This window comes from Coenobita brevimanus, chromosome 39 (genome assembly GCF_032717465.1).
Source record: "Coenobita brevimanus isolate Jiangsu-jjx chromosome 39, ASM3271746v2, whole genome shotgun sequence".
Taxonomy (NCBI): domain Eukaryota; kingdom Metazoa; phylum Arthropoda; class Malacostraca; order Decapoda; family Coenobitidae; genus Coenobita; species Coenobita brevimanus.
In genome coordinates, this window is record NC_136992.1 from 3,117,501 (window position 1) to 3,137,500 (window position 20,000).

General features: G+C 44.8%; 1 protein-coding gene across 1 annotated transcript in view; it reads right to left on the reverse strand.

Annotated features, from left to right (window-relative positions):
* Nucleotides 1-20,000, reverse strand: part of qless (decaprenyl diphosphate synthase subunit 1 qless) — a 183,569-nt gene that overhangs the window by 114,002 nt on the left and 49,567 nt on the right. The window contains exon 2 of the mRNA XM_080270026.1: nt 6,040-6,048. Coding sequence (XP_080126152.1) covers nt 6,040-6,048 — 9 coding nt within the window. The remainder of the gene's footprint in view (nt 1-6,039; nt 6,049-20,000) is intronic.

Consider the following 20,000-nt stretch of genomic DNA (forward strand, 5'->3'; position numbering starts at 1 on the left):
AGCAGAATAAAATCGCCTGTCAGAAGCAAGACTAAAAGAGAAAGTCAGTATCATGCAGAAGGAGTTACCCAGTGGATGCATAATGTCAAAGTTGATACGTGCTTTGATGTATATATAGACAGCTGGAAAAGTCAGTGTGCAATAAAAAAATACTGGCACAATACTACGACCCTCTCTCTCTCTCTCTCTCTCTCTCTCTCTCTCACACACACACACACACACACACACACACACACACACACACACATATACACACCTACCTGACACTGCCACATCTCACAAACATCTCACACTGCCACACCACACCCTACCAAGTATCACATCCACACCCCCCCCACCCCCACCCCCACACACACACACACTCACCCACCCACCCACCCACCCACACACACACACACACACACACACACACACACACAGAGCCAATATAGACCATTTATTTTATGTGTCTGTCGAGAACGGCTCAGTGATAAAACCACTCTCTCTCTCTCTCTCTCTCTCTCTCTCTCTCTCTCTCTCTCTCTCTCTCTCTCTCTCTCTCAATATCACACCTTTCACCACCTATTCCCATCCTATATAATCAACAATCACACTACCGTACCATACCACTTAACCCCCATATCTGCCAACCACTCACCATCACACTAGATTACTAAAACACACTAAATCGCTACGTTTCACCCTATTACATCAACTCACACTATCATACTACGCTAGAACGGTTCAAACAGCCACTCCACTGAACGCGATAATAACACCACATCACACCACTAACCAGAAACACCCGTAAACATTTACACACATCTACACCATACACCACCACGCCAACACACTTAACTCCGACACCTCTACACCATACCAATACACCACACCGATACACCACAACACCACACCAATACACCACAACACCACACCAATACACCACACATATACACTAAAACACCACACCAGTACACCACAACACCACACCAATACACCACACATATACACTACAACACCACACCAGTACACCACAACACCACACCGATACACTACAATACCATGCCAATACACCACAACAGAACACCACAACACCGCACCAATACACCACAACACCATACTGATACACTACATCACACCAATACACCACAACACCACACCGATACACCACAATACCATACCAATACACCACAACACCACACCAATACACCACAACACACTAGCTCACATGACACCACCACTTGGCTACCACCATAACCACCACAAACACATGCACACTTATACACCACACCACAATACCACTACTACACCACAACACACCACTACACCACACAAAACACCACTAAGCCAACACACCACACCAGTACACCACAACCAACTACACCACATCATAGTACCACAACACCCATCCACATAGCACATACGCTCATACCACACCACATCACATCATACCGGTACACCACCACCACAGTAAGATAAAACCACTACACATCACACCAATACACCACAACCTACTGGCCCACATCACACCACATCTACACCCATTCATACCACAAACACTTGGACATTTTCGGCTTGAATGCATTACAGTGACGTAGCACTTCCTCTGCCGCCTGTCATTTGGTGTGTGTGTGTGTGTGTGTGTGTGTGTGTGTGTGTGTGTGTGTGTGTGTGTGTGTGTGTGTGTGTGTGTGTGTGTGCAACAGGTGTACCTAACTAGTCGCGTACGTGACTGTGTGTGTTTCCGCATATCATAGTTTGTGTGTACCCACACGTGTGTGTGTGTGTGTGTGTGTGTGTGTGTGTGTGTGTGTGTGTGTGTGTGTGTGTGTGTGTGTGTGTGTGTGTGTGTGTGTGTGGTTGAGTGCGAGCGTATACGAGTCTGCGTGTAAGAATACGAATAGAACTACTAAATGTGTGTGAGGTGCGAGTGAGAAGGAGTAGCGGAGCGCGTGTGAGTGCAAGTAAGGGTGTATATCTGTCTGCGTGCAAGAATGTGCATAGGGATGTTTGAGTGCGTATAGTAAACAGAAGAATGCGTTAATGGATGTTCAATGAACCTGTGCGTAGATGTGTGAGTACGTGTGAGAGTCGAAGGAGTGCGTGTGCGTGCGTGACAAACTGCATACATAGGAGCCTGCGTGTAAAAATGCGTGCAGAGATAGCAGATTGCGTGCGAAGTGCGTGCAGAGTGCGTGTACCTCCAATCACACCTTCAGTCACCAGATGGCAGTGTGTGGATGGAAAATGAGAGGGGATTGTGATGGCAGTGACAAAATGTGTGTGTGTGTGTGTGTGTGTGTGTGTGTGTGAGAGAGAGAGAGAGAGAGAGAGAGAGAGACACACACACACACACACACACACACACACACACGAACCTCACGTTCCAAACAAGGCAATGTGGCCTCAAGAATAATGTTCTTACTCAGCAAACATTAAAAAAAGCGACAGAAAAACAAGAAAGCTCTCCCCCACCCTCCAAACCCTCCGAAAAGAAACTGTAAAAGAAAAAAAGACAAACTTATGCGATAGAAATACCCGAAGGAAATTTCACAGGAAGGTAAGAAACAAATAAAAATGCGACTTGATTCAATCGTGTGCCTCTACGTTAACAAAGATCAATTTAGGTCATGTTGTTAAATACGTGTGCGTGTAGAAACAATCAGCCTAATCAGTGTGTGTGTGTGTGTGTGTGTGTGTGTGTGTGTGTGTGTGTGTGTGTGTGTTTGAGGGCTTTCAGGAGTGAGTGAGATTGGCGGGGGAAAAAAAAAAACTAGCACAAAAAACACCTACAAAGCATCCACACACCACACCCACACACCTGTCCATTCACTACCCCGCTACAAAAAAGAGAAAAGAAGAAGCGGTGCCAAGGCACAGTAAACCCATCCCAGGCAGTCATTTTAGTGACGACGTATAAACTACAGCAGGATATCTAGTCAACGATGTCACATATCATATTTGGAGTAAATCGGGTGAAAACTGACGATTTTGTGCCCATTTGAAATTTTAGGCCCGACCCACCTGACACTGACCCCCCTTCCGCTATCTAGGGGGTGACGCCCCTGATGTAATGAGGTATGTTATAGGATGCAGATTTGAAAGACGCACCTTTAGGTTTTGGTTTCATGTCGAGATGACGAATCTGATAGGAGTTATGGCGAACAAATGATTGTAACCCGTCCCCGTTATTTTCCCTGCATTTTTTGGCCCGACAGCCAGGGCCTTGGCCCAGTTTGGCCCAAAGTTTAATCAGGCGATCAGGTAATAGCCCATCATCCCTGTAATATTAGCCAAAATCGCACCAGTAGTTAGTAAAGTGGTAACAGACAGACAAACAAAGAAACAAACAGACAGCAGGCAAACCGAGGGAAAACAATACCCGTTCCCAAGCCCCTCCGAGGCGGAAAAAAAAAAAAAAAAAGCCACAGCCCCTGACCTGTGGTAATATACTACGTAGAATATTAACCAGAGCACCTGAGACGCCCACACCTTGTTCCCCGACCCACATTACGATACCTGGAACTGGGTCAGGTTAATTAGTGAAGTTGTGTGACCTCTACCTGCGTGTAAGGGTCAGGGTTCAAATGTGGCGATGTGTTATGTAATTGTGGTGGTGGGGAGATGTGCTGAGAGTGAGAGAGAGAGAGAGAGAGAGAGAGAGAGAGAGAGAGAGAGAAGAGGTGGAAAGAAATATTGAGTCGATGTGTGTGTGTGTGTGTGTGTGTGTGTGTGTGTGTGTGTGTGTGTGTGTGTGTGTGTGTGTGTGTGTGTGTGTGTGTGTGCAAACCAGTTTTTGTGTGAGTGTGTGTTGTCTAATTACCTAACACCTCACAGCACACTTCCCCGGTAACTCTCTCTCTCTCTCTCTCTCTCTCTCTCTCTGGGAAGGAAAGGGGAGTGAGAGAGAGATGGGAGAGGAAGGGGCTGAGGGGATGGGAGGAATGGAAAAGGGAAAGGGAGGAAGGGAAAGGGAAGAGGGATAGAAGGGAAGATGAGATGGATGAAAAGAGATAGATAAGGTGTCTGTATGAAGGAAAGACGCATAATAACTGTGGGGAGGGAGGGGAGGTGGGGAGTGGGAGAGACGGGAGGTGGGGAGTGGGAGAGAGGGGAGGGAAGGAGGAGGAAGAGAGGGGAGTGAAGACGGTGAGGAAGGAGGAGAGGGAAGAAGAGGAAAAGGTGAGGGAAAGAGATGGAAGGGAGGGAGAAGGGGAGGGGAGGGAGAGGGGAAGAGGGAGGTAGGACGCGTAAGGACCGGGGAAGGGGAGGGGGAAGTGGGGAGGAGAGAGGGGGAGGAGTGGGGGAGGAGGGAGGGGGGAAGAGAAGCCGAGGGAAAAAATAGTCCCGTTAATTGAGGTTCCTTCCCACTGCACCTGTCACCCCACCTGGAGGAGGGGGAGGGAGGAGCGAGGGAGGGAAGGGGGAGGAGAGGGAGGGAGAGAAGGGGGAAGAGAGGGAGGGAGAGAGGGGAGAGGGAGGAGAGGTAATGAGGGGAGGGGAAAATGAAGAGGGAGTGGAGAAAATGATAGGTGGAGGAGAGGGAGGGTCAGGTAGGATGGGAAGGAAGAAGGTAAAACAGAGATGAAGGAACTAACGGGGGGAAGGGAAAAGGGAGAGAAAGAAGGGGGAAGGGGGGGAAGGGAGGAAGAAGAGAACTAAGGGAGATGAAAAAAGGAAGAGGGAGGGGGAGGGAGAAAGAGGGAGGGGGAGGGAGAAAGAGGGAGGGAAGGAGAAAGATGAAGAAGAGGAATGAGGGAACAGGAAAAAGGAAGAGAAGGAAAGGTAAAGGGGAGGGAGGGAGAGAGAGAGAGAGAGAGAGAGAGAGAGAGAGAGAGGCAAACACATTTCAAGTCTCTCTCTCCCTCTCTCTCTCTCTCTCTCGGGGCAGGTCAAAGACAACCAGAGGGGAAGGAGTGGGGGGGAGGAGGGGGGGATATTGGGGCTAATCCAATAAGTACGGGTGTGTTAAGAAGCTCATATACTCCTACGTGGCAATTATCAACATCATACTCTCTCCTAGTCAGTCTCTCACCCTCTAATCACTCCACACAGCCAAACTATTGCAATCACCATCGTAGTAATTACAGAAATGCCACGTAACATTAATAACACTATATCTTAATGGCTCAAATGCTAAGATGTCAGACAATTTTCTTTTGCTATTAAGAGAGTGTTTTATGCATGAAGACACAAGGGAAATATTACAGATGAAAAACAATGTGGAAACTCCGGCATATTTCTCAGCGTCTCATACACCCTGTAATCTGTGCATAAGAAAGCCCGTCAGTGTTCAGTTTAAAATCTGCCTGTGTCTTTATCCGATATCTCTTATACTACTGTGTTTTGCATGCTACTTAATACTTTCAAAGACTGGGCTATTATTTGTGATTAAAACTCACCTGTTGATATTAATTACATCAACTGAGTATAAAGGTAGAATTGGAACCATAAGGAGCTTTCTGTTACTCGAGTTCTTATAACATCGACCATTCACCTGCAAGAATGGACACTTAAGTAGGTTTCAACAGCAAGGTGCAGAAAAATTCACTATAGTTTTCCTAAAAATTGAATCCATTTGATCATTTCTAACCGTTAACCCTCTCCTAAAGTTTGGTGTTAATCGGTTACTAACTCTTACGTTGACCCTGACCTCTGACCTATTAAAAAAGTTTGCTCCATGGCCGACACTCATCCCTTCCACCAAGTTTGGCTACAACTGGATGAAAACTGTTTATTTTCTTAACACACACTGACACGAGACATACTGCCCTGTGACCCTTCGGAATTACTCATCTCAAAAATGATAACTGCATTCTTACCTAACCACCAATCCTTTCCAAAACTTTCGCGTAACTGATATGGGAATTAAGTTGATTCTGCCGGGTGAATGTTTGACCTACCTGGTGACCATGGCCTCTGATCTACTGTTAAAATCAAGAAAAAAAAAATCTATATGGGATGTTCCGCCACAAAATCAGTCGAAATAATGTACACACACACACACACACACACACACACACACACACACACACACACACATCGCCGAAAGCAAAACACCCACTCTGGCTTCGCGAAATGCAGGTGTAAAAATCACCCTCATACTGAATGTTAACTTTATTCCATTAGTTATAAATGATCTTCCTGAGCTGAAATAAAACCGTCCAGAGGCAGCAAGAATAAACTAAGGGAAGGTATCGTGAGGAGGGAGTTGAGATGATTAAATACAAGTAGTAGCCGAAAAAAAAAATAAAGAGGGGGAAATGTAACCACTGAATGAGTAATAATCTTACCGGTACTTATAAATTATGGGATACTAAACCCTCTCTCTCTCTCTCTCTCTTTCTCTGGGGGGCGCGGTAGCACAGTGGTAGCGCGCTGAGCTTGTGATCGGGAGGTCGCAAGTTCGAGCCTCGCCCGGGCTACCGTTGCCGGGAGGGGTAGCGCCCTCCTGTAACCCCAGCGGGGCTATATGGCCTTCGTTGCCTAGCTCGGGGAATTCATTTTCTCTCTCTCTCTCTCTCTCTCTCTCTCTCTCTCTCATACCTGACGAAGACCCGGGTGCTGGGTGAGGAGATGGGGTTACTGATCAACGTACCTGAAAAAAAAAAATAATAATAATAGTGATAATAATAATAATATAAACAATAGTAATGGAAATAATATTAATAATAATAAAAAATAATAATATTAATAATAATAATAATAATAATAAAACTACTACTACTACTACTACCAATAATAATAATAATAAAAATAATAATACCGTAATAATTAAACTGATTATAATTACAATGATAATAGTAAAAATAAAATTATTATTATTATTATTATTATTATTATAAGTACCTGGAAGAGGAGTTCCTAAAGCTGAATAAAATCGTCTGACAAAGCAACACGTCAAGAAAACCTGAACATCATTTACATATACACAGGGAGGTTTCTGAGTAGCGTCCCACAAAAATCTCACTCCATTGTACTATTTGTTCTAGGGAATGCCCAGTCTGCTGGTGTGGGACTGGGCGTGGCAAGTGGAGTAGGAAATGGATAAATAATGCAGGAGAGACGCTGAAAACGCTGACGGAGCCGTTCGTGCGACAAAGGTAAAATCAGCCTGAGTGGAAGAGCGGCGCTATATATGGTCGACCCTGAATGGCTTCTATGTGATTAGTTTCTACAGTCAGACACCTTAGACCTAGAGAAGGTGGCCAGGAATACATCTTAACTATCCTCCCCACCTCCGCCGTCAAGCTGCTCTCCCTCCAACTCAACCCAACCTCATTTACATTATATAAGGCACACACACACACACACACACACACACACACACACACACACACACACACACACACACACACACACACTCATCAATAAACACATACAAACAAATAAATACACACATCAACAAAAACAAACACACACATCACCAAACACATACATAAATAAACATACACCACCAAACACAACCAGACACACACATCACCAAACACCACACATAAACAAATTAACACACACACACAATCACCAAACACTAAACACAAACACATATAAACACACACACACACACACACACACACACACACACACACACACACACACACACACACACACACAGTACCGGTCCTATAAAAACGTACATAAAAGGTAAACACGAACACTACAAAACACAATATACGCTCTCTCTCTCTCTCTCTCACACACACACACACACACACACACACACACACACACACACACACACACACACACACACACACACACACATACACACACACACATACACATACACACATATGATCGTCCCCATATCCTTTAAAACAGTTCATTCACAGCGACTCCCACCTACACAACTTTTTATACACACACACACACACACACACACACACACACACACACACACACACACACAAGTAACATTACCTAGCACACTCGCTCAACGCACCCTGCACCCTCACTGTCTACATCCTCTCCTTAGCACTTCTTCGTGACTAGCACCAAATTCTAGTGTCAATCTACTGCAACAACTCAGCATTTTAAGTGTAAGAGATGGCAATTTTGAGCCAAGTTAGAGTAAAACGAGTATAGTATTTTAACTTCCTTCATTTCGATTATATTTATTTTTTAGTATATATTTGTAATTCTGAAACGATTTTTTTACTGGATAGATTTTTGGGGAGGGAAGAATTAGATTGTTTAGCGTCATTAGCTTCTTCTATGCTCTGTTCACTTTAACTAGGCGTAAAATTGCCATCTCTCCTTCTTTAATATTAAGCTACAGCAATAGATTAACACTAGAATACGGTGCTAGTCACGAAGAAGTGCTATGGAACGGATGTTGAGCCGTAGTATTGCCCTAATCTGCCACTGAGCATCGGGAAATAAGCTACATAAGGACGAAAATCTCCGCCTAGTTAAAATGAATGAACTATAGGTGACGGAGAGGGACGCCTTCACGTGGTGGCACCGACATATCCAGGCGGCTCCTCTGCCTGACTGTACAAACGTCCCTCAACTACTTTCCTGTCCACTGAAAGGAGGATGGTAGACTGCAGGAGAAGGCCAACTTAATCTTGCGGTTCACTGGATTCACATACAGATTAGCCTCCTTCACCTCCTCCTCCTCCTCCTCCTCCTCCTCTTCCTCCTCCTCCTCCTCCTACTACTACTACTACTACAACTACTACTACTACTACTACTGCTACTACTACTACTATTGCTACTACTACTACTACTACTACTGCTACTGCTACTACTACTACTACTACTACTGCTACTGCTACTACTACTACTACTACTACTACTGCTACTACTACTACTACTACTACTACTACTACTACTACTACTGCTACTACTACTACTACTACTACTACATCACCCACCTCCAAAACACCTCACTCCAATATCCATCCACACTGCAACACGACAATCCACATCATTCCAAAGCTTTTCACACCCCATTACTCCACTTAGCGTCTCCACACCACTCTGCACCGCCTCGCTATACCACCTCACTCCTCACTATATCCATCCAGACCTTACAATACCATTCCACTCCACACCATACCACACCACATTCATCCACTCCACGACACCAATTCCACACCACATTCATCCACTCCACGACACCAATTCCACACCACATTCATCCACTCCACGACACCAGTTCCACTCCACACCACCACAGACCAATGCACGACAACACCAAACCACTCCACAATACTCCATTCCTCTCAGCTCGTCCACATACTCATCTCACATCTTCCACATCATTCCACTTCCTTCCACTCCCCTCTAGGCGCTATTTCTTTATTAAATCAACCCACCTGCACTTTTCTTAGGTCTACACTTTTGCACCTCAACTCCTCACGAGAGAGAGAGAGAGAGAGAGAGAGAGAGAGAGAATGTACGTGTTTTGAATGTGTGTGTGTGTGTGTGTGTGTGTGTGTGTGTGTGTGTGTGTGTGTGTGTGTGTGTGTGTGTGTGTGTGTGTGTGTGTGTGTGTGTGTGTGTGTGTGTGTGTGTGTGTGTGTGTGCGCGGAAACTTAAGCAGAAAAGAAAATGTGAAGGAGAGAATGAGGTGAAGGTAAAGAGGAAAGACAAACAGAAGGAGAGTTACAGGGAATTACAAGGAAAAGTAGTGCCTCAAAGGGTATTGCGACCCATTGAGAAAGTACCATGAATAAAGTTGTCATGTACACGTTGCTACACTACTAATAAAAGGAAAGGAAAGATGAAGGCTCTCCCCACCCACCTCTCCCACCCGCAGAACGGGAATGTAAAAGGAAGTGTGCCTAACCTGGGGGAAAAAGGCCGGGCTAGGAAATTTAACAGGAAAGGAGAGAGAGAGAGAGAGAGAGAGAGAGAGAGAGAGAGTTAGCACCTTTCCTAACAAAATATACCCTACCTGTGAGAAGGTCAAGGTGATGTGAATAGGATGACTGCTTTCTCTCTCTCTCTCTCTCTCTCTCTCTCTCTCTCTCTCTCTCTCTCATTCACTCATTCACCTTCACTCCGTCCAACAATCTTTCCCACTACACTGTACATTCTCCTACTCTCTCTCTCTTTCTTTCTATATATCTATCTATCTATCCATCTATCTATCTACCTATCTATCTGCCTATCTATCTATTATTCATTTATTAACCTTCACTTCCTTCGTCCAACAATCTTTCCCTCTATACATTCTCCTACTCTCTCTCTCTCTCTCTCTCTCTCTCTCTCTCTCTCTCAGCAGGTGGAGGGGTCAGAGGGAACGCTTAAAGGTAGTACCTGAACTATAAACAACAAATAGGGAGGGAGGGAAGGAGGGAGGGAGGTGTAGGGGTTGAGGGAGAGAAAGGGAGAGAGGGAGGGATTATGCGTTGAGGACAAGGAAGAAGGGAGGGAGGGAGAAAATGGAGGGAAGGAGGGAGGGAGAAAAAGGAGGAGGAAGAGAGGGAGGGATTAGGCGTTTGAGGACAAGGAAGGAAGGAAGGAGGGAGGGAGGGAGAAAATGGAGGGAGGGAGGGAGGGAGGGAAAAAATGGAGGGAAGGAGGGAGGGAGGGAGAAAATGGAGGGAAGGAGGGAAGAAGGGAGGGAGAAAATGGAGGGAAGGAGGGAAGAAGAAAAAGGAGGAGGAAGAGAGGGAGGGATTAGGCGTTTGAGGATAAGGAAAGAGGGAAGGTAGGAGGAAGACAGGGAGAAAACGAAAGAGGGAGAGAGGGAGGGAGGGAGGGAAAGAAGGATAGAAGATTAAAAGGAGAATGTACAAACTGAATGAATGAATGAATGTATGAAGAAAGGAAGGACGAGGTGAGAAGACTGAAGGAAGAAAAACTATACAAAATGAAGGAAGGAAGGAAAGAGGGAGGATGGAAGGACTTCAGGAGGAGGCGAGGCGATAAAATGAAGAAAAAAAAGGAAGATTGAATGAATGAATGAATAATGAAGGAAGGAAGGAAAGGAGGAAGGGTGGAATGAAGAAAGAAAGGTAGGAAGGAAGATGGAAGAAGTGAGAAGGTTGAAAGAAGAAAGAATGTACGTGATAAATGAAAGAATGAAGGAATGAAAGAAGGAATGAATGAAGGAAAGATGGGAGGGAAGATAGAAAGAAGAGGTGAGGGAGGGTGTGAAGATGGAAAGAAGAAAGAATGCGCAGAAGGAAGGAAGGAAGGAAGGATGGAAGGAAAGAAGGAAAGATAAATGGAGGGAGGGAGGGAGGGAGGGAGGGAGGGAGGGAGGGAGGGAGGGAGGGAGGGAGGGAAGGAAGGAAGGAAGGAAGGAAGGAAGGAAGGAAGGAAAGAAGGAAGGATGGATGGATGAAGGAAGGAAGGAACGAAGGAAGGAAGGAAGGAGGAAGGAAGGGTGGATGGATTGATGGATGGATGGACGGATAGATGGATGGAAGGAAGGAGGGAAGGAAGGAAGGAACAGTTGGGATATTAGAACTGGGGAAAACCAAGTGAGAGAGAGAGAGAGAGAGAGAGAGAGAGAGAGAGAGAGAGAGAGAGGCACAAAAATGAAAGTGAGGCGAGGTGAGCAAGTGACGTCAGACAAATGCGCAGATCCCAGGCAATGCGTAGGCAGGAAGGGGTAGGCAGGAAAGGGTGGACAGGAAAGGGTAGGCAGAAAGGGGTAGGCAGGAAGGGGTAGGCAGGAAGGCGTGGGCAGGAAGGGAAGGCAGGAAGGGGTAGCAGGAAGGGGTAGCAGGAAGGGGTAGGCAGGAAGGGGTAGGCAGGAAGGGGTAGCCAGGAATGGGTGGGAAGGAAGGGAAGAGGTAGGCAGGAATGGGAGGGCAGGGGTAGGCAGAAAGGAAAGAGAGAAGAGGTAGGTAGGAAGAGGACGCTAAGAATGAGGGGGAAGGAAGGAAATGGGTAGGCAGGAAGGAGACGGCAAGAAAGGGTAGGCAGGAAGGGGTGGAAGGGAAGGGTAGGGGTAGAGGCAGGCAGGAGGACAGGCAGGTACAGGATGCGAAAGAATGTAGGAAGAGATGCTCAGAGTGGGAGGCAGGAATATCAACAAAGACAGGTAGGGAGGTAGGCAGGATGGAAGAGATCCGCCTCTCTCTCTCTCACTCTCTCTCTCTCTATCTCTCTCTATCTATCTATCTATCTATCTATCTCTCTATCTATCTATCACTATCCACACACACGACACCTAACTCCCAATTTGAGGAGAGAGAGAGAGAGAGAGTCATAAAATAGTAATAAATTTAATGTTGTTGTTACCCCAGATTTCCAAAAGCAAATCCACGTCTGCTTTTAACCCTTTCTAGTCCAGTGACCCATTTTACATTTAATTACTGCTACCTCCAGACGATTTTATTCAGCTTAGTATAGTCTGTCGTATTCAGGTAATTCATCCCTTCAACGGTTCTAGAGAGGGACGCCTTCGTTTGGTGGCACCGATATGACTAGGCTGTTTCACTACCCCGCTAATCATATGTAACTTGTTCCCTCCCTATCCCCGGACAGGAAGATGGTGGACTGCAGAAGGGCAAAGTCAACCTGCAGGGGTGCGCATGTGTGGGGCGGCTCACCACACACAGTCCTTCTAAACACAGTGGAGTCAAAGGCTTTTCGTCTCGTCAACTCCTCCTCTCTTACTGACTCTCATCCTCTGTCACTTCACTGCACTGTTGCATATTTATTTCTTTAACATCGCTACTTCAATGATCGCTGCTCTTCTGAACAGTCTACTTCCGACTCCTCAATTACGGCAGGTTCGTAGCACCCGTCATGCAGCGCACTCTAACACCTTTTCTGTTCAGCTCTCTAACGCAGGAGTTAATCGCTACCCTCAATCATTCATGGATCCAACAGGTCAACTCTGAAACTGTCTTCCTCAGTTTGTATATCCCTCTCCCTATGACCTCCAAACTTTTAAGCAATGTGTCCAGGGATCTCGAAACGAACGGATATTGAACTTGGCTTTTTTTTCTTTTCTTTTTTTACGCAACACCTTCCCTGGCTTGAACCGTTTTGTTCCTTCTGTACTGCAAAAAAAAAAAGGTAAGATAGATATATGGATAGATAGATACACAGATAGATACACAAACACAATCAGATAAATATGAGTAGGATAGATAGTCAGAGAAAGAAAGATACCGATAGACAGACAGAAAGACAGATACATCGATAGACAGACAGACAGACAGATAGATGACAGACAGATATATGTGGATGGTGTAAGGAGGGAGACGGGCAGACAGACAAAATGCGTATAAATTACTGGAAAAAATATGTACGAAAGACAGATTGATAGACAGATTGAGGGACAGATATTACACAGATAGACAGATAGACAAATAGATACCCAATAGATAGACAGGTTAAACATTTCTGATAATAAGTACCCGGTCACCCATCCACCTCCCGACCCCACCCAACACACCTGTCCTTGCTCTCTCTCTCTCTCTCTCTCTCTCTCGTGTGTTTTCCACCCTTCACTTCTTTAATCGTATATCTTACCTACGCATATCACATTACCCCCCCCTCTCTCTCTCTCTCTCTCTCTCTCACGTAGGCTCCCCTGCCACATAAATCTCCGGGTAGGGGATGGGTGGGAAGTCCAGCTAGCTAGGCCTATCCTTGTGTAGGCTAAAAAAATGTAAGGGTGGGCCACAAGAATGCACTTACTGCCCTATACGGTAAGGCTGGCTAGGGTGGGGGTGTGGGGGTGTGGGGGCGTAGGATGAGGGAGTAGGAGGGCGTGAGGGCGTTGGAAAGGGGTGATGGAGTGAGGGTGAGGTGGGATAGGGGGAAGGTGATATGGGCATGTGTTTAAGGGTGTGTGAGAGTGGGGTGAAGATGTGCAGGGAGTGGGCTCATGATGGGGGTAGATGAATAGGCTGAGGTGTGGGGTAAGAGTGAGGGAGTGGGGTGAGGGTGGGGTTGGGTGGAGTAATGGGAGTGTGGGGTGAGAATGGGGGATAATGGAATGTGTGTGTATGTGTGTGGGAAAGAAAGAATGTGGAGGTATGGAAGCTGTGATCTGGAATGTGAAGGTAGGTGTAGGTGAGTATAACAGACACAGGTAAATAAGTACAGGGTTACACACAGATATTCAGACTACAAAGACTTTTCGCTTCTGAGAGATGATCCGGCCTTAATATTTCACTTTATTTTCAGATGTTAAAGCAAATGATAAAAAAATTACAGGACTCTCCCACCAACCAAACTCTCTGGAAATGAGCTGTGCAAGAAGATGGAAAAAATATATAACAACTTAAAGAGAGGACACATCAGAAGGAAAATTCATAGGAACGACAGAAAAAAGTAATAACAATGAAGTATTCGATCATCCAATCTCATAAGAAAAAATAAAGAACATTTCAGTAAACATGTTCTTAATTTTCCCAGCGCATAAAAACTGGTAAGAACGCAGTCCAGAATTATTGAATGTTAATACCACTCTGATCTATCTTGTACAAAAAAAAAAAAAAAAAATCACCCGTTAGGACCATGATCCAAAAGAGAGAGAGAGAGAGAGAGAGAGGGGGGGGAGGGAGGGCAAGCTGGGCATTTCACAAGTTATCAGTGGGAACCCTGAAGTTTTACACCTACAGGAGCTTCCCAGTTACAAGTTGGTAGGCGAAAGATAGTACGGTACATTAAGCACCTTTCCAGCACAGTCCCACACGCGGCAACCCTGGGCAGTACTGGGTTAAACGATAAGGATGATACAGATGCTACGCCAGGCCGGCAAGTGACAAGTGATCTAAGCTGCTTCTGAAAATATGACTTAAAATTACTATAAGTCTTGTACACTAACTTAACCCAGATTGTGGACATTCAGTTGCTTATTTCACGTAGCCCAGTTGCAAAATAATACAATACTACGACTCTACATACTTTCCACAGCACTTCGTGGCAAGCATCTTATTTATTTGTTGTTGCAAGTCAGCATTAAAGACTCAGCGTTGGCAATTTCAGGCCAAATAGGAGTAAAAATGAATACAACAACATATTCTGGTGGCATGTTCTTTCGCTCCACAATAACATTAAAAGAACTCCATTGACTGTTCATTTAAGGCTATTACTCTTTGTAGGAAGAAGAGAAACTGATGTAAAGAACTTCCCTATTTCTTCTTTGTTCAGTACCTTCTGGAATTATTAAAACACTCGACTACTTCACATGCAATCCTTCTCTCTTTCACCCACTTCATTCTAGTGACGTATTATACATTATATTTTTCCTCCCTCTACACAATTTTGTCAGATTTGGAGACGAAATGAACTGGAGGGGAAATATTTTGTCCCTAATCACCTTTTCACCACGAGAGGTCTGTCCTAAGCTGAGGGAAATCGTCTGGTGGTAGGAGAGATAAAATAAAATGCTTAAGTCACTAGCTCGATGGGGTTAAGGGATGAGTTAAGTATTTCTACATATTCTTAGGCTCGAAAAGGAGGGATTGATCGAGTGGTTCTTCTTTGCACGGCATTCAATTGCGTGATGTGTTTGTGCATCTCAGAACTAGACAACATAATGATAATAAACGCTACCTAACTACACACACAGACAACATAACTACACACAGACAACATACGCTATCTAACTACACACAGAGACAACATACGCTAACAACACATAGAGGCAACATACGCTTACTACACACAAACAACATACGCCATCTAACTACACACACAGGCAACATACGCTAACAACACACATACAACATACGCCATCCATTCTTGCACACAACGGTACATTACATCCTCACCCCTTTTAGGAGAAGCTTTGGTTAATGATAGGCTACCTGGAACGAAATCCGGTTTGTTCTGCATCCATGTATTGCGAGGATTTCAGGATTTCCCAAGTCATAAATCCCAAGGTCCTAAAAACAGTGAGTTGCAATTGCTTTCTTGCCCATGATTTTAAACACACATCTTTTATTTATACTCTTACAGGCAATACCCAGCACTTACTTACGTTAAATACCATCTGCCTTTTATTACCGACTTAAGCGTATATCCAAGGCTAGTAACGTTGTAACTGAGGAAGCTCCCTTACAAATTTTCCTACGCGATTTATTTTGTTTATTACACCTCACTGCCACCTTCTGCGTTACTTGAATCCTTCCTGTGTTGCTGTGTTCTGATAAATAGCGTACAACAGGATATTAATCAGCCATATCAGAAAATAAATCGACAAGGAAAAGGTGTTAGGGAGCTTCATTTCGATTGGGGATCATCAGCAAACTTTCATTATATACTGCTTACTCCCACGCCTACTGTACGAGAGAGAGAGAGAGAGAGAGAGAGAGAGGGGGGGAGCTTTAAAGACAAATAAAGAGACAGACAGACAGGATAAGGTGAATAAGGTGAGCTGTAGGTATGAAGAGAGAGAGAGAGAGAGAGAGAGAGAGAGAGAGAGAGAGAGAGAGAGAGAGTGAGGGCCAGGTTAATGCGTATGAAAGATGCAAATTTATATAAACAATAAAAAACCACAGGACCCAACACACGCCCCTGGGGAGCCTCACTTCTGGCTATCCCTCAAGGCGAAGATGCAAAAAATATACTGTTACCTCTTCAGTCAATTATTATATTTACCCCCCCCCCTTGCATTGGTTATTTTTTATTCCTTGGGTCTTCAGTTATTCACATTATATACGAGAGAGAGAGAGAGAGAGAGAGAGAGAGCAAATAAACAAGGCGTCAGTAATAAGGAAAAAGGAAATATAAAAACCTGTTAACCTTGTCGGTCTTTTCACACACACACACATACACAGACACACACACACACACACACACACACACACACACACACACACACACACACACACACACACACACACACACACACACACACACACACACACACGCACACACACACACACACACACACACACACACACACACACAAACACACACACACACACACACACACACACACACACACACACACACACACACACACACTGCCTGGAGAGCATTCCTTCATGCAAACAGTAACCAAGGAAATGGTGTGGGAGGTCTAATATGGGATTGTCAGAGGGAGGTTAAATCAGGCACGATTTCCCGGGGCAGGTGGGAGAGTTTCCTGAGTTTCCTGGTGGGGACTGGGGGGAGGGGGCTCAAGGAGAGAGAGAGAGAGAGAGAGAGAGAGAGAGAGAGAGAGAGAGAGAGAGAGAGCAGTCTTTACATTATTCTGCTTTAATATTAAAAAGATATCCACATAGACACACACACATACACACACACACACACACACACACACACACACACACACACACACACACACACACACACACACACACACACACACAACAACTACATTCACCAAGAGAAGGATGACCTATAAAACTCAACAGCACTAACAGGAATTCTTGATTTCGAAGTTGCATACATGAAGGCGGATCTAGAGTTTAACAATGGCGATCAGTGTACGAGTGTATTACCCACTTTATTCCCCCATCATCATCATCATCATCATCAATATATATTACCCACTTTATTCCATCATCATCATCATATATATATATATATATATATATATATATATATATATATATATATATATATATATATATATATATATATATATATAGATATATATATATCTCATTGGAGCCCAGTGTCCTGAATATTGGACAGAACTGGGATTTTTCAAGTCTTTATAAAGTAGGGAACCCCCGGGTAGGGACCTATGAGCTTCGTGACTATGAGCCGATAGGCGGAGGGCGGTACGCTTAGTACCCACCCAGCGCCATGCCTCGCCCAGCACCTCTGGGATCCAATGGGTTAAATATATATATATATATATATATATATATATATATATATATATATATATATATATATATATATATATATATATATATATATATATATATATTACCCACTTTATTCTATCGTCAACGTCATCATCTCTGTAGTAATAAATGACAGTGACAGTCCTATCAAGTATTAGGTACAGTGCAGTATTTTTTTATGCAAGGACGAAGGAACCAAAGGCCAGGAGCCCGCATGGTTATTCCCTCCACGAAAAAAATTAAAACAAGATAATACAGAGCCAAATTCAACATCCGTTCATTTCGAGATGGCCAGACACACTGCGTTTAAAACACTGGAGGACACATACAACAGGAAATACAAAGAGAGTTCCAGAGTTGACCTTAGGAAATAAAGAAAGTTCCAGAGTTGACCCGTTGCATGCACGAAGGACTGGGAGGAACGGTTAACTCTTGCATTAAAGAGTTGGACAGAAAAAGGATTAAAGTTTGATGCCACACAAATGCTACGCGCCTGCTCTAGTGGTGGAGGGATGCAAGCAGACAGTTCAGAGGAGCAGTGACCATTGAAGCAGCGGCAGAAATGAGATAAAGATGCAACAGTGCGGCGAAGAGACTGAGGTTGAGGGAAGCCAGTAAGATCAGGAGATATCATGAGACGAAACTTTGACTCCACCTTGTTTAATTAAATGGCCACCCCTTACGGGATTATGGCGTCTGGCAATAAATAGATAGACAGAGACGTGTTAATCTCTACTGAATAATAAAAAAATGTAAACACTTTGAATAAGTCTGAATATGTGTTTACGTACATATAAAGGAGAATTATAGTGCTTTCAATAAATACTGTATTATTACTGATTCTACAAATAATACATTTTCTTTCCATCTGGCTGTTTGAATTAGGGAATAGCTAAAATAAAAAATAAAACGCCTGTAAATAAATAAAACAATGAGAAATACGGACTCTGTGACCTTCCCATCCTTCCCTCGCAACCCCCCTTCCACCTTCTCTGAATCTGCCACTATGCTGCAGTTTTTTACTATCCTTGTCACTTTCACACCCCAAACACACACACACACACACACACACACACACACACACACACACACACACCTCGATATATTCGAGGATGATTATAAACATAAAACGCTAGGGGTCTGAATACCTGGGAAAGGGTAGGGAAGGGTAGGGTAGAGTAGGGTAGGGTAGGGTAAGGTTGGTTTGGTTTGGTTAGGTTAGGTTAGGGTAGGGTAGGGTAGGGTAGGGTAGGGTAGGGTAGGGTAAGGTTGGTTTGGTTTGGTTTGGTTAGGTTAGGTTAGGTTAGGGTAGGGTAGGGTAGGGTAGGGTAGGGTAGGGTAGGGTAGGGTAGGGTAGGTTTGATTTGGTTAGGGTAGGGTAGGTTTGGCTTGGTTGGGATAGGGTAGGTTTGATTTGGTTAGGTTAGGATAGGTTAGGTTAGGTTAGGTTAGGGTAGGGTAGGGTAGGTTTAACTTGGTTATGGTAGGGTAGGGTAGGGTAACTCTGCTAAATAGGATGGGGTAATGTAGGGTAGGGTAGGCTTGACTTGGTTATGGTAGGGTAGGGTAGGGTAACTCTGCTAAGTACGATGGGGTAATGTAGGGTAGGGTAGGCTTGACTTGGTTATGGTAGGGTAGGGTAGGGTAACTCTGCTAAGTACGATGGGGTGATGTAGGGTAGGGTATGATACGGTAGGGCAGGGTATGGCTGAATAAGGAAGAGCAGGATAGGGCAAGTAGAAGGTAGGGTAGGACAGGCCCAGGGCAGGGTAAAGCAAGGAATGGATATGTCAACACGGTGAAAGGATGGGTTAGGGCAGGACAGGACAGGGCAGGGCAGGGCAGGGCAGGGCAAGGTGGGGTAATGTAGGACAGTGAGAGGGCTGGTTTGAGTTGAGCTGGGATGGGTTGAGTTGAACTTTGGATTGGTTTGGTTTGGTTTGGGTTGGGTTGGGTTGGGTAAGATTGAGCTTGGAGTTGGGCTGGGTTGGGTTTGGCTTTGAGATGGGTTGGGTTGGGTTGGGTTGGGTCAAGAAAGGCAGTCTTGGATATGGATGATGGAGTAAGTAAGGTTAGGTTAGGTGAGGCTGGGTTACGTTGGGTTAGGCTAGGTTAGGCTAAACGAGGGTTGTGAAAGGACTGGTAGAACACAATAACACAGGGTTGGGCAGGGCTGGGTAGGGCAGAGCTAAGCAGGGGGTATATCCTAGGGCATTTTTGGGCTAGGCTGGGTAGGGCACACAAGCCTTTACACAAGAGTGGGTAGGCCTACACTCTAGACAACCCATA